At 40.6% G+C, this 16,186-nt stretch overlaps 1 protein-coding gene across 2 annotated transcripts; it reads left to right on the forward strand.

Annotated features, from left to right (window-relative positions):
- Window positions 1–4,077: 4,077 nt before the first annotated feature.
- Window positions 4,078–15,464, forward strand: LOC8030953. Of its 2 annotated transcripts, none has more exons than XM_002403717.5 (6): window positions 4,078–4,288; window positions 7,678–7,967; window positions 9,470–9,568; window positions 12,448–12,525; window positions 12,955–13,020; window positions 15,368–15,464. In XM_002403717.5, exons 2-6 carry the CDS (start codon window positions 7,734–7,736, stop codon window positions 15,416–15,418), a joined length of 528 nt encoding a protein of 175 aa, XP_002403761.4. In that variant the 5' UTR covers window positions 4,078–4,288; window positions 7,678–7,733; the 3' UTR covers window positions 15,419–15,464. The 2 variants fall into 2 exon arrangements, with proteins under 2 accessions (XP_002403761.4, XP_029828779.3); XM_029972919.3 differs by having other exon boundaries at window positions 4,131–4,288; window positions 7,713–7,967.
- The last annotated feature ends 722 nt before the right edge of the window (window positions 15,465–16,186 follow it).

The following is a 16,186-nucleotide window of genomic DNA, read 5'->3' on the forward strand; positions in this document are numbered from 1 at the left end:
AATAGCGCAAACATTTAAACTCTCCATACTTTTTTAGCGAGGTAATTAAGTTTTAGTTTATAATAAACGTCATATAAAATTTACTTTTATGAACGCAATCAATACAAAGAGAGCAAAAATTACTACGTGCACGTCATCCATTTGCCTACACAACGCTTAATATCTTAGTAAATACCTACAGTGTAATGATTCTAAGAAATGAAACTTCCATAACTAATTAACTTTATCATTTTTATTTTCACAACTTAGAAAGCGAGTTAATAAATGAACCAATAAAATAAAACGTGAGAAAATGTCAGAAAATAAAATTTACTTTAAACGAAGCAATCGTTTACAGACACGCGCAAAATCTATTGACGTAAACAGTCATACTGTAGTTCTTATTTGATGTTCGCATAACACCTCATGAAAACTTATCGCTGCTATTTGTTCGCTAGACACACATCATAATCTGGCGCTGGTTTTAGTCTTTCTTCAGGACCATTAGAATTGGAATAAAAACTGCGTATAAAGGTTGGTATAAAAAATATTCTTTACGGTATTCTTTATGAGTAGGAATGAATATTAAAACACGGCAAAAGAAACGTGCATCTATCGGGAATATTCCTAGCGCTTTGATTATACCAATAAAAAAACCTGTTAGTTTATAAAAAAAGCCTAAATCAGAAGAGAAGAAATGCGTCTTGTGATTTTTGAAACGTCAATTTATCAAACGCTACACGTTTACGAAAGAGGCAAGCATATTGTGGACTTGCGTACGGACGTTATAGGTGATAATGCGGCAGCCACACCGAAAAGGTATGTGATACATCACGTAGTAGGAGGACTTGGAAGTGTGCTGATATCGGTTCTTATCCAAAAATTGCTTCCTGCTTCGAGATCGCCTGGTCTACACTTCATGTACTTGTTTGAAGAGCTAAGCACTGTTTGACTTGGAACCCTGCCAACTCGCTTATGACGCACCCACAATACGGCTGAATCTTAGCAACATATAGGATTTTGTCAATCTATTGTGTTCATTCTTCTGTTTTTCCCACTACTTAATTTGTACTGTGTTGTTTAATATAAAATAAAGCTCGGAAGTTTATACCGACCCTGGTAAAGTAGCGTAGTTCTATTAAATGCTAATTTTGCACAAAATTATTGCGGAGATTAATTTGTAGGGTGCCTGGAGAGTTAAGAGTATATCCTATGCGAAGCGCAAGTTCGTCTACTTTTTGCGCCGGGGTTGCGATGATGCCAGAACGACCAGCTCTTATTGGCTGATCGAAAAGAATAGTGGGTAAACCTCAAAACATCCAGCACGGAGGTCTACTCACTATCCTGTCAGTCAAAGCCAATCGGAGCTCGGCGTCGTTCTGACGTCACCGCAACTCCTGCGCAAGAAGCAGACGACTTGCTCCCCGCATTGCAATACCGTAAAACACAATGCGCTTTTGTGTGTATATCACGCTAAGGTCTTAACCACTTTAACCAATTTTGAATTATGCGACAAAGAAAAAAAAAAAAAAAAAAAAAACGACGAAAAGCGATTTTGAAAAAATTGCCTAGTTTTTTTTGTTCCATAGTAGAAACGTTATCATGATGACAGCGCTCATTCACCATAATTATACATAATTTACTAGGACCTTTTTGGAGATAGAGATATATTGAACAATTATTTGTTAAATACCATTTTTATAAGCAGGTAGTTCAGACTACAAGGGCAGATAATTCAGCGTAAGGACATGTATAACTTTACAGTAAAAAAGAAAAAAAGGGTAAATTGAAGCCAAGATGCGACCTCACTAGACAGTGCTACCTAATGTTTTATGGGCGGCGGGGGAAAAGCTCACCGGAGAAAAGCTCACCGGAGAAAAGCTCACCGCAGATAAGCTCACCGGAGAAAAGCTCACCGCAAAACCGGCAGATGCGAAAAAAAAGCTCACCGATTTTTTTTTTTTATCTTAGCGGATTCTGCGTTTAGAGGCAATTTAACACAATTCGCATTCGCCACTTCATTTAAAAAAAAAAGAATATATGTCCTCTTTCTTGTAATATTCTTGAAGGTCATTGGGCCTATTTACTAATTCCTCAGAAATTAGTAATCACCCATTCTGTATAATAATGAAGCCGCAAAAATGTTATTAAAACATCGAACACTGGTAAAAAAAGACAACAATTTATTGACATCTGAGGGTGCGCCGTCGGTAGCTTTGTCAAATAAAGAGGTTTGTTCTTTGTGAGCTAATATGAATAGCGGTGTGTGAACCGTTTCAGCTCCAAATATTCTGTAGTGCCTAATAGTTAAGTAGGTATTTGTTGATGCAATCAGTGTCGGCTACGCTGTTTTCTTTCTGTTAATTTCAATAAGAAAACTTTAGTTGCGGGAACAGCTTCGTCCTGTCGTGTTTGCTGTCTTCACTCGTTCGTCGTCGTTTGAGCGGTTTTCATCATGTATAACGTTCACCAACTCGCCCTATTCGCTACCTTACAAAAGACTATTTCTTATATAGGTCACGAGTAACAACGGTGCCAGCGTGTAGCTCTGAAAGTCATGAGTGGCTCACCTTAGAAGGGCACTATCACACAAAGGCAACGTGCGGAAACACCAGCACGAACGGCTAGAAAACGTGCATGTCCGTGTAAGAAAGAAGCCTCAATATCCTACTGACTGTTTTATCCTGTTTTCAAAGGTTAATAAAAAGCTTCAAAGAGATTTTCAGGCACCGCGTTGTTGCGCATGCACTTTCGGATTTTCGGTGTTTACAGTTTTGATTTTTAGGTTTTAGGGAGACATAAGTTTTCGAACTTTTTCATGTTATTCAAGTTCATAAAATTTTCAGTTAGGCTTTAGTTGCCTAGAGCAGTGGTTCTCAGCCATGGATGTCTCGGGGACCCTTTGCGGACCGCTGGCAGTGATGGGGGACCCCTTCCAGCGGGGGGGGGGGGGGGGGGGGGGGGGGGGGAGGGGGGGGGGACATTAGTAAGTTAACACATCTGGAGCATGAAACAGGTGCCTTTTCTTGCTACGTAGCAGAAAAACACAGAACAAAGGTGCCACATCACTTCATTCTGGTCAGTTCATCAATACGTGGCACACTCGCGCTTCAAACCACAAAAAACGTGCCAACTAAAAAAAAATAAAATTTGTTGAGGGTCTCGCGGACCTCAGAATTGGCTTCGCGGACCCCCTGAGGTCCGCGGACCCCTATTTGGGAACCACTGGCCTATAGAGTAAGCCACAGAAAAAACTGGCCCGCCATTATTAATTTGGAAGCGATATGCTGAATAAGCATGGCAAATAATACAAAAAGGACATTTTCTTTTTGACAAAGCTGACGAACTTTAATGATAATAAATTGATATATGTTACGCATGATCCAACAGCCTCTATATAACAAGAAGGAAAAAAAATCGGTGAGCTTTTCTCCGCATCCGCATGTTTTGCGGTGAGCTTTTCTCCGGTGAGCTCATCTCCGGTGAGCTTTTCTCCGGTGAGCTTTTCTCCGGTGAGCTTATTTCCGGGATTCATGTTTTATACATACAAAGTTTATCTCATGTTAAATTTACTACAATGCCTTGAGAGGTGTTCCAGTTGAAATCGTCTCCAAAAGAAAAAAATTCTGATACCCTATGCACGCTCTTCTGGACAAAACACTTTTTTTTAATTTTTACAAATAACCAGCTATTCAAAACCCTCAATTAAGAATGTGATTGTGCGTAGTTCGCGTGAAAGAAGTGAAGTACATATAGTCACATGATCCCGGGATCACGTGGAAAAAAAAACTGTTTGATGTTGCATTCTTTTCAGGTTTGGCAGCAAAGCTCGGGGCGGACGAGGAAGTCTGCCTGCTGCACTGACCCTCTGTTTTCGAGTTCAAACTACTTACAAAATTGCTGTTCGTAAAACGCAGAAAAACAAGTTTTTCCGAGGGTGGCATGCTTTAAAAACCGGAAGGCGAGCCGTCGGCAAAAGCGTCCGCGTATGATACGAAGAATGCGTCCCCTTATATGGTCACGGAACTATGAATGGTTCTCCAAACCCATAAAACTGCACGAGCGGTCGCGATAGTTGTAATCTTATCTTTGTTCCAGCATGAGGTATTTTGCTCTCTAAAGACCTTCACGCTACTCCGAGGTTTCGTACGGCAACGACTTCGACTCTGAACCTGTGTCTTGAGCGGATACTACAGCCTGGCTATAAAAGCCGAAAGACGTCAGAACCTCTTACCGTGGCACCTGTTATGACAGCGTCGATGGTTCGCCTTCAAGTACATTCTGAGCTGCGGAATCAACCTAGACTGAGGTAAGATAAACATACTCTTGGTTCTACTAGCGTTCATTTTGAGAGATTCGGGAAAAAGTATACTGCTCAGGGAGCGAAAGTATGCAGGCGAGCTAGTTAGGGCACATCATAATATGAACCCCGAGAAACGGAGAAATAAGAAAACGGACAAGACGCATGTCTCCTCGGTAGTTAATTTCTTTTACCTCATGTACCTGTACTCCTCAAGAAATGATTGATTGATTGGATTGATTCCTACAAAAATGAATTTGTCACGGCATAGTTATTCCTGTAATGCTATTCTTTGGAAAGGGCTATTAAGTGTACTACGATCGTTACTCGCCCCCTCACCTTATAAACGATTCTCAGAGAAAGTGATAGAATATATGACAATATGAATTATGAATTATGTAATTATAACCAATTTTAGATTATTATTATTTGTTGTGTTACATAATAATACCTCGTGCGTTTTTGTTTTTGATGCTCATATATTTGTTTATGATTTAATTTGGTCATTTGATCTGTTCTAAACTAATCTTGTTTAAGACATCAGGTACAAAAGACAGCCCTCTGACTTTGTTCAGAGAGTACACAATGCAACAGAATTTGACGGTGCCAATCGGCAGATAAATATCGCATGAAAAACGGGGTTACCTAGGGTACAACACAAACCCATAAACGTATTGCTCCCAAAGTAACACCTGTGTCGAGTACTTTTGATTATACGTGGCACAGTGTTTTCTGATCAATATTCCTCGTGAATTGCATCTAAAATGAAAAAAGCGCAAAAACATAGTTATGAGTGTGACTTGAATAATTGGAGTACCGGCGACCAGCGAATAATATCACATTTACGTATAATTTTATTTAAAACCACCTTGTGAATTTTCATAGGTGCATACTCTGATATTAAAAGTTATTACGTTGTTAGCACCTGACCTACACATATATCATGGACATGTATTTAGTTTGGGATGGCACTCGCTTTAACAGTCGAAGGCGGGTTTGTCTCCAGGTCTTTCCAGCGACGTTCGTAACAAGTTATTGTGTCGTAGAATGCACTACAATCATAGGCTGGTTTTAATGGAGCTATGCGCCGCAGAAAACGTCGTTTTTCTCTTCACTAATATATTTATCTATAACAAACAAATGTCCGGAATGAGACTTTATTTTAACAAAATGAAGGTGGCAGAACACGGTGTTAAACATTGAGTGATTAGTAAAATAGTTTATATAATCGCACCAAGAAGCATGTTGCTGAGGGAAATTTGCGCGTCTGAAAAGATCCCGACAGCGCCCTTTCTAGGCGCGTACCGTTCATTCATACACGTCCACTAAAGCGACCTACCGCAAACAAGCCACGGGCCTCCAACGCTTACCTAACCGATGTGTCACGGAACAGCCCTTCTTCGTCACACAAAATGAAGCAAACCTGACGCCGTTTATAGTGAAAATGTTTGCCAAGGGGATTGCGTTCCCTAAGTGCGATTGCAGTCGTCAGAGAACAATAAAATATAGATAAATGCAATAACACGTGCAGAATGACGAAACTGTATTCTTGACATTTCTAGGTCTACTTTCCTCAAGGATATTACATATCAATAATGCAACTCTTACAAAGACAGAATATTGCGCGGTTGCGTTGCTTGCTCAACATTCGTCAGATCCCAAGCCGCTTACGTCAAAGATTAATCTTTTTTTTTTGTCTTAAAGAAAGTAGGGAAAAGGATTATGTAAAGCAGTGTTCAAGTTTGCTTTGCTGCCTCGACTAAAGGAATATACCTCCTTTCTACATCTCTGCTGGCATTGCAAGGTGACTTTTGCATTAAAGTAGAACCTGAGATCCTAAGGTAACTCCGCAAGAGGGAGGTGAGTTGTGTGGTTCTGGTCACTTTTAACCAACGTATTAACGAGTAGCCATGTTCTGAAATTTCCGCTCTCATACGTAAACTATGAGAAACAGAAGGCTTACAATTGGAGATTAATAATTAATCAGTTGTCGCGGTACACGATCTGCAGATAGATTTCGCTGAAGGCGAAAATCCCTGATGTTTTTATTTTGATAGATTAGAGATTAGTTTGCATAGATATATAGATATAGCCGAAACGAGAACTAGCACGAATATAGTAAATGTACAGAATGTTCTTATTATGAGTGCAGATAATGTGCATTAAGATAGACTAGTTGTGAAAAAGTTAGGTGTTGCGTTGAGGCTCTCTAATCAATAAATTAAACGCGTTAAGCATTGCATTCAAATAACTTGCATTTAATAAACATGGTTATTCATATTAGTCGAGTATTGTTAGGACTTTCAGTCCAATTTAGTTTAATTCGGAGAGCAATACCAGACACTAAACACCACGTCTTTTGATATGGTACAAAACCATATCACAGAGATTGATTCCACGTAGATCTAGTTTAGGCATGTTCGAGAACCAAAAAATGCATCCTCAATTTAACAGTTCCAAAAAATATTTGTCCCTGGTAGCGTACGCGCCTTAATTTTTCAGGAATATTTTTATACCAGAGTGTGTTCTGACATTTAATAAACCTTATATCACCAGTATCGATGTTTAGGTTTGTTACAAAATTCAAATTTAAATGGAAATAAACAGGACAAGTTGAATTACCTTATTCGGCTAGCCGCGTGCCATTTTAATCATGAAACGGGCACCATTATGTGATTTTCAATTACTGGAACCTATAAAGTGGGAACCTCTTGATTAAGTTAAAACCAGACACGTATACGAAAGTACATGACGACCATAACTTGTGCTTTGTAAAGCAAGTGAACAAAATGGATAAAAGAGCCGTGTTTTTAATGAAATCAAATGAGGGTGTGTGCGCATGCGTGCCTGTGTTTGTAACCTTTGTGAGAAATCACATCACATGTTTATTTGTTACACGATGATATTAATTTTGATTAAGTCTATTGTTCTTGTAGGCCTATCGGGTTATAGCTCACTGCGTATTTTATTCAAGGTCGAATAGGCAAACCTGAATACTGGGTTTTGTTATGTCTTACTTGATCTATTATGTGCATCTTTATCATAATGTATTTTTGTATTATAAATTTATTACATTATTTCGTTTACGTTTCATAAATACGTTTACAATGCGGAGATCAGTGAAATTACTGCCATGTTCCTCAGTTCAGCGTTCTGTGCTTAAGCGTCGTAGATATTTTTAGATGAGTTTTGCAGGCTTGATTCATTTTATTCTTTTTATTCTTTTCTTTATCTGTACTCTCACCAACAAAATAAAGGAGGCTTTAGATTTGAATGCCAATGTATGTGTACAAAAAAAGCATCAACGCATATACATTAGTTACTTTGATAAATTGCCTGATTGATGAACCTGTTCGTTAGGGTGATTAAAATATTTTGTTTTCCTTCAAACTTTACAGAGCCTTGAATCGCGTTGGTCTCTTGGTCTCTGGAGGTTTTTCCGTCGGTTCAAAGAATGCCCTCGTTTGAAGTGACGGTCCGCGATTTCCCCGACTTGAAAGATCGCACAAGGATTCTACTACAGTGCAAACCTCCGGAAGGGGCATCTTGCCTCCGCTGCGGAGATCTTGCTGGCATCTCCTGGCAAGCGACTTGTGGACACAGTTTCTGCAACGACTGCAAAGACGTGCTGACAAAGAGCCACGTCCTAACGTGTCCAGTGCATTTCAGTCAGACGCCCAAAGCCTCGGTAAGAATCCATTTCGTGGCTGCACTGGAAGGGTGAACTTCAGATTTCGCGGTCCCTTCGAACCCTATATTTGCTTGAATTGTGAGTTAGTGCAAAGAAGCCTGCAAACGTCGCGGAGCCTTACAGAATCTTGAAAAACTATGTTGTTGTGGACTTACTTTTAATAATAACACTCCGTTTTTGTAACATTGTAGCGAGCCGCGTCTATCAGAACTAGCAAAAAAAAAACTAAACAAAAATGTATGATCACTTGTACACGCGTCCGTCATAAACACACATGGCGACTAAATATATGCAACAACTCTACTAATTTACGTCACGCCGCGGTGATGGCGCTTCCGGCGTTCTTCCTGTATGGTGTTGTAGGCGGGAGTCGCCATGTGGGACGGGCATTCATGTGTTGTTTTAGAAGAAACCCAATTACAACTTGTTTTCTCGTCAAAATGCCTCAACTGGGGCTGTACCAAAAAAGCCGGGAAAGATGCAAAGTTTCATGTGTTTTCTGCCTGCTCGGTTCGTCCGAGAACGTGAATGGGATAGGACATGAAAAAAGAAAAAAATAGACACTGTCAGACCACGATTGCTTCTGCGTGAAGCACATTGCGTTGAATTCAGAAATACTTGTGATCGTCAGATTTGTTTGCTTTGTTCACACATTAATGCGGGAAAACCGTCCAGTTGTTCAGACCACTTGCGATTCACGTTCAAACGGTCGTCTAATCGTTGAAACTACGTCTACTTTCTTAAACTATTCTGCTTGTTCAAACTGTCGTCTGCTCGCTCAAACGACAGCAATCCGTAGACGAAACGTTGACCTGGTAATCGCTATAGGAAGTAGGTGCATGCCTCAAAGGACTAAGTTTGGAGGTTGCTTGCGGTAAATAGGTTCGGTGTAAACAGTAGATACAAGGATATGTTGAACATTTTTACCGGTGGCCGTTATCGACTTGTTATGCCTTTTTCCATGGTCCGATTCTGCTTGCAATGTTCAGCATCAACATCAGACGTAGCAGCTATACCATGCACCCTTTCGTAACCTGAACGATGTAGCGACTGAAAATAGCAAGCATAATCTGATCATACGAATTAGGCTTCAGCGTCCATTCTGCGGCGTTCACAAGGAATGAATCGCCGCACGTCACATTATTTTTGCAAAACTTTGGGGTGTAAAGAGCCTTGTTAATTTCGCTCCGGCCACTAAAGTAGTATGAAATAGCTAAGAAGACATTGTAGCAACAATTCCGACGCGGAAAAGATCACGTGGTTTCAAACCGACCCCCAAAATATCACATTTCAATGATTCGTTGATACGGCAGGGCGCGTTTCTCGCAACAGTCCACCGCGCATGCGCGGCGCCAGTGGCGTGCCGCAAGGGGCGCTCCGGTTTATTTTTACACACCAGTTGGTGTATAGAGGGTAGACATGCAGCATTGTTTAGACAAAGCCTATATACGAATGAGAGGCAAAAGTTGAGCGCGTGTAAGTATTGAATTATTTTACAGCTCAAACGTACAGACAGAGGAATACAGGAAACGAAAGACAACACAGCAGTGTGTGCTTGGGAAGGCTGCCGCGCCTCGGGAACTCTTCAGTTTATCCTTGTAAGTCAGTCAAAACATTTTCGCCACATCACTTGGTGGTACTGATTCGATTTATGAAATATTGAGAAGGGATCCCTAATCATTTCCAGCCAATAAAATTAAAAAGAGATGGTACGTGATTCTGAAAGTTAAGTTATATTCCAACAAAACAGAAGCCAGGGAGGAAAGAAGCGTAGTTTAGTACGGTACTTTGTTCGGCTAGCTGGTTCATCTTGGTAAAACATAAAATAGTGCAAAAAAGACAAGAACAAGAAGTATACAGGACAGGCGCTAACTTTCAACTGGTTTTATTCAGGAAAAGCAAACATATTTATACACAGGACAGGCAAAGCAGCACCACGTAAAATCTGTTTAATCTTTTACCCGAACATTCAAAAACTGAAACTCATTACTATGAAGTACGATAGAAGTATCGCTGACACATGCCGTCCCACTTTTTTTTAAATAAAAAATTCTTCCAATAGCCCTCGAGCAACCGTCACTCGGCTTCTCCCCAGGATCCTTATCTGCTGAAGTCACGGAACACAGCCACACGTGTCGCAATGTATAGACAAATGCGAGCCATATTTATTTTTTACTGATCATGCGTGCTCCCGTGCTCGGTCATTGATGCACCGACCCATCTGGCCGATGTATACCTTTCCACAACTTAGTGCGATTTCGTAAACTACACCCACTGTGCAGTCCATGTAAGCAGTGACGTGTTTCTTGTCACATGGTGCTTTTGCCCTTTTATCAGAAATGCGGGAGCACAACCCAGCCAACTTCTTTGGGGCAGAGAACACAACGGGAACATCGTGCTTGCTTGCGACTTCCTCCAGATTGTGGGCAGCCTTGTGGATATACGGAATAACTTCTGGTCTTTTTGTTCTCTGCCTCGTTGGGGCCTTCCTTTTTAACGCCTTCATTTTTATTTTGTAGGGCGCTCTCCGCCACAGAAACCAAGACCGAACGCGGGATGAAGTTGAAGAAGTTGGTTGGGTTGTGCTCCCGGCATTTTTGATGAGAAGGCAAAAGCACCATGTGACAAGAAACACGACGCCCCTTACGTGGACTATACAGTGGGTGTGGTCTACGAAATCCCACTGAGTTGTGGAAAGGTATACATCGGCCAGACGGCGCGGTGCATCAATGACCGAGCACGGGAGCACGCATTATCAGTAAAAAATAAATATGGCTCGCATTTGCCAACACATTGCAGCACGTGTTGCTGTGTTCCGCGACTTAAGCAGATAAGGATTCCGGGGGGAAGCCGAGAGACGGTCGCTCGAGAGCTGTTGCGAGCATTTTTTATAAACAAAAATTGGGACGCCCTGTGTCAGCGTCAATATTATTGTACTTCATAGTAATGCGTTTCAGTTTTTGGATGATGGGGTAAAAATTAACCAACTTTTACGTGGTGCTGCTTTGCCTGTCGTGTGTATATATATGTTTGCTTTTCCCGAATAAAACCAGTTGAAAGTTAGCGCCTGTCCTGTATACTTCCTGCCCTTGTCTTTTTTGCGCTATTGTATATGTTTTACGAAAGAAGCATAATATTATAGGCGCATAGAACATTCATTTTTTATAAAGGCTTCGAAGTAATAGGTGTAAAGCTACAAGCTAGAATTGATAAATATTCAGTAGAGTCGATTGTTGGGCTAGTTGGTTTTGGAATTTGGAATACATTTTAGCGCTCAAAAAACAGGGACAAAGAGGCAAAGAGGCGGTTGTTGGCAGCTGGCTTCCCGAAGAATGTAGTGGTCTCAGTTGCAGAGATCGTATTAAAAAGATTGCGTAGTGAAGATCGCCCTTACCCAATGGCTCTCAGAGATAAACAGAAGGTCGCGGTGATACCGTACATTCACAAAACGGCGCATGGCTTGAAAAAGGTGGCCAATAGATCAAACGTGAACGTAGTGTTTTCCGCACCAAACAAACTTAGTAGATTATGTAGGATGACAGATCCTTTTCGTAAGGCCCCTTCTGGCTGCGCGGTAAAACGCAGGGATCCCTTCGTTGAATGTGCGGAGGGAGTAGTATATCAGATCCCCTTATCATGCGGAAACAAGTATATAGGTCAGACAGGTAGGTGTGTTAATGATAGGCTGAGGGAGCACAAACTTAAAGTAGGAAATTATCGGGACGGTCATCTGTCTGATCATTGTGAAAAGTGCAAGTGTATGCCGTTGTTTTCCGAGAGCAAGATTCTGGCACGGCACAAGGAAAAAACTGTGAGGGAGATAATCGAGGCAGATGAGATTAGGAAGGGTGGTGCAGCATGTGTCAGCGTGGCCTCAATTGATTTACTGGACAAGGAGCGTGCGTTCCTCAATGACGCGGCCTGGCACCGGGTTGGCTAGTGACGGAGCAAAATCAGAAACTCGGATGGTATAAAAGTGTTGTTTCACGTAATAAAATCAGTTGTTAGTAGCGCACTGTGCTGTCTGTTTCTCGCCTCTTTGTCCCTGTTTTTTGAGCGCCAAAATGTATTCCAAATGATAAATATTCTTGCATTTCCCTTCTCTGCATCTGGTATGCGATTAAATATGTATATATATATATATATATATATATCTGTCTAAAAGAATGGCGTAATTAACCTAAACGCATTCACAGGAAAATGGTCGAGTCTTAGCCGATTTGTATAGAAAAGTTTTGCCTTCAACATTTTCTGATCCCCTTTTAAAGAACCAGTTTGGAACCTCTTGCGCCTCAGCTATTTCATTTAATAAATTTATATAGCTTACATAGCTACCTGCCATAAAACCACATATATGGAAGTCGTTAACTATCCAACACAAGCCGTACAAGATAAATGGCTTTTCACAATTTTTACTGAAATATTATTTTTGTAGTTCTTGTGTTTTGGTTATATATTTGCGTTAAATATTTCACAGAAACATTGTGAACACTGTCCAAAGAAGCCTCGTCTGCGCAGAAACTATTCCTGGCAGTGTTCTCAGGAGGAGGTTGAGGTAAGGGGCAACGAATGTATTTCATATGTAAGGAGTTTCGTGACGATATATGTAGAAGTATCAAGGAAATAGGTCATTACAACTTCCTGTGTTTATAAACTTTCACCAAATAAAGAAACGTTTCATTACCACGTTAGCATGAAGCGAGAGTAGCAGTAGTTTGAGATCTTAATTTCGATCCTAAATGCTTTATTACACAGCACGGCGTGTCTGCAAAATCTATTTAGTACCAAGGAGATTATTCGAGTGGTTGTGTTCTTCAGAGATATGTCAAATCTGCGAACATTGGCACTAAACATGCTTACACATATGTAGCGCTCAAAATACCGTTGAAATTTCAAACTAATAAGGCAGGTTTACCTGAATTGCTGCAATGTAGGCATTCATAACTGCTTCTCTTAATAACCAATGTCTGTATCACATTTGCAGGACAATTTGCACAACGGTTTGGTGAAAATCGTAAAACCCCTGTCTCCGACGTCGCCCAAATTTGACGTGAGCTATTTTTGTTAATTCTCATACACTATTCTCTTGGGGTTGTTTCTTATTTTGAATTTTATTCGTTTTTAATTGTCCAATTTTTGATAGTAACTGATTTGCCTCAAAATAGGTTCAGCACATGTCTAGACAGATCTGAACTAGCAACCCAAAATTGCGAGTTACAAAAATTGTTTTCTCGCAAAATCATTGAAGTTTTAAATTTAGTCCGAGAAGGCTGAGACGCTCTACTGGCGACAATGAAAACGTGACGTCAGGTCGAATATGCAGCGACACGGGGGCATATACCAGCTTGTTCTGGACCGGTTACAAGAAGTTTGTTAGTTTGAAAATAAAATAAACTATACTCACGTCATCAAAAAAAAAAAAAAAAAAAAACGAAAAGACGCGCAAAATAACGTGTTTTTAGACTGCATGCTTGACTTGCAGCAAGTTATACATGATTAGACGTCACTCAACTTGACAGGGCGGAAAAATTTGAATTATGGTTTTGGTATCACCTTCATTTGCCGGTTTCTCAGTAGCTATTTTGAATTCAGAAGTAATAAGCAACGTGCCGGAAATTGTAAAGCTTGGGTATTCCGTAAATGTGTTTCGTTTAGGAAGCAAAAAAACTGCCGGAGTTTAGTTGGGGAGGTCCAAAACTGCATTTAAAAAAAGTTACGCTTCTTCCGAAATATTTAGATGGTGCGCAACACAGCTAAAGCAACCACGACTATACCGCATTTTCACAATTTACACAAGGATGGAACTGCCGGGCACAAACTATTTAATACTTCGGCCTGCGCCACAAATGATCACTTTCTATCACACCTGGCGATTTCTTCTGGCGTTATCTGTGTCGCGCCATGCAATCCAACCCTGTGCAAATTACGAATAGAGCAGTCAGGTTTGTGCTAGGTCGGTATGGGTGGGGAGAAAGTTGCACTGAGATAAAACGCGAACTGAATTGCGAATTACTTTCATCTCTAAGAAAGAAGTTGAGATTAAAATTTTAATTTTTCATTTCCATTAATAAGAGTGGTATTAAAAACGAAAAACATTTCAAACTGCCGCGTTATGTTTGTAGGCGAACTTATCGTTCGTTTAAAATCGAGAAGTATCACGCCCAAACCAAGCAGTATGCAAATTCATACTATGTCAAATTTCGAAACCACTCCAAAGTATAATCGGCCGCCAAAAGATAAAGCCTGCTGCACAAATTATTAGTTTTTGTGCACTCTAACCCCACTGTTTAAACGACCACGGACAGTGTGGGGTAACCTTTGAATAAATAATAAAAAAATAAAAGTTAATTTAAATAGAATATAAAAAAAATTGTGAAGCCATGATTATTATGGTAGAATATTCAACCTCCGTTTCAAAACCTTGAAGGTAATGTAGAAAAGTGCCCTATATGCGGTTCAGAATTGCTTTTATTACTGGTTTACAAGATCATTTAGATCATGCACACGCATGTTTTGTGCACCTCTCCCCGCGCCCCCAGAAAATTAAATGTGACGCAGAGGCGGATTTTCTTGTCAGGCTTGTGGTGGGACTTCACGGGGGGGGGGGGGGGGGGGGTGCAGACAGATCTGACGTTACGGCCGAAGTGTTGCCAAGATCTATCTTGTTGTCCTAATATTGGCAATTGCACCAAAAACTACATATATTTTCTAAACATAATTGGATGTATGCCTTTTTCTTTATAAAAAATTCAGTTTGGTGGGCCTTGAGAAAAGGTAGCGTGAGGGGAAGGGAGGTCGCCTCTTCCCCCCCCCCCCCCCTCCCCCTGTCCCCCACGTCCTTTGTTTTTAAGTCAGGCTCTGATCTGGCGCGGCTGTGTAAATAAAAACTAAACTTTTAGTACAGCGGTCTGAAGAGGAACGAAACATTCAAAGAGAAAAAGGCCAAGGTGCTCCGGAGAATAAAGTCACAATGTAAAGGAGAGAATACAAATTTCTCTACAAACAAGATGAAATACAGACCATGTGCCATTATAGAAAAACAAATGTAAGAAATCTAATATCAAAATGCTATACCTCGTCATTCCTTGCACCGATTTGTGACGTTTTATATTATATTTATGTTGTAATGTGATTCCCCAATGTGGCGCCAAAATTCGACACCCTAAAAAGTGATTTCATTGGTTTCTGAAAATTTTAAATACTTCATCATGCGATTTAGATAATGAAGAAAAATCTTTACTTTTAATTTACGGTTATTGCTGCGGTTGTATCTCTTTGATAAATAAACCCTTAGAAATGTTTCTTTACACCAAGTGATACCCATATAACTAAGGATGGGTACTTTAGCATTCTTACTGCGAGCCTAACTTATGTTTTATAATTACTTTCTTTCACAGGTGACTCACCCGTTGGAGTTTGCGATGGGGTTTCATGGCTCTAGCCCATAAGGTCATGAAACGAGGGCACAGAATAAAGCATATCGCTCAAGTTAAGGCCAATTTTTTTAAAGTTTTATTCGAGTTTCATTTCTCTGTCTTTTACAACAAAATCTTCAAGGATATGACGTATTAAGACCAACATGGGACCATATAACTGTCACAAAGGAAGTGTGCGGTTTTTTCGCTTACTCTTGTTAGCATCAGTCTTTTGAAATTGTAGGCTCCTCGGTGGCGCCACCGTTCAGTGGCCACCAGGGTGCGCTCTGGTGCGCGCCACACAACGTACCGCGTGCGCGAACTACGTGGAACAAAGGGGCGTTGCGCGGACAATGACACACGGCCAGCAGAGGTGGCACCGCTCATACTTCGCAAGAGGTGATTCTGCACATACCAAATCCTGTGATACGCAAAGGAAAGCATATATATTTTCTGAAAGGTGATTTACAATATCTGACCTTCGCTAGGGAAACCGATTTGCGACAGAACATACTGCATATCCATTAAAGCCCTAAACACCTTGTATGCCAATTTTTTTCTCGTAGAGTAAGCTGTTGGGTGTTACTTTTCACGCATTCAGCATTCAATAAAAAAGATTTCATCCGTCGTAAAGTAAGCGGTGTTATAAGCCGAGGGGCTGTAAACGAGGCAGAACAATTGGCGGCTTCATGTGATGGACATTTCCTTCCAGATAGAGAACGATCATATTGGCGGTTTTTACCCTTTAAAGATAAAATGAAATATAATTAAACCCTCGTTTTTCTCCAGTGGAGTAGGCGA

This window comes from Ixodes scapularis, unplaced genomic scaffold, assembly GCF_016920785.2.
Source record: "Ixodes scapularis isolate PalLabHiFi unplaced genomic scaffold, ASM1692078v2 PGA_scaffold5__190_contigs__length_132052651, whole genome shotgun sequence".
Taxonomy (NCBI): domain Eukaryota; kingdom Metazoa; phylum Arthropoda; class Arachnida; order Ixodida; family Ixodidae; genus Ixodes; species Ixodes scapularis.

Excerpts from the sequence above, each read along its gene's own strand:
- LOC8030953 (XM_002403717.5), top strand. The coding sequence starts at position 7,734 with ATGCCCTCGTTTGAAGTGACGGTCCGCGATTTCCCCGACTTGAAAGAT. Across the intron at positions 9,569-12,447 it reads GAACTCTTCAGTTTATCCTT|AAACATTGTGAACACTGTCC; the intron begins GTAAGTCAGTCA and ends AATATTTCACAG. Across the intron at positions 13,021-15,367 it reads CGACGTCGCCCAAATTTGAC|GTGACTCACCCGTTGGAGTT; the intron begins GTGAGCTATTTT and ends TTTCTTTCACAG.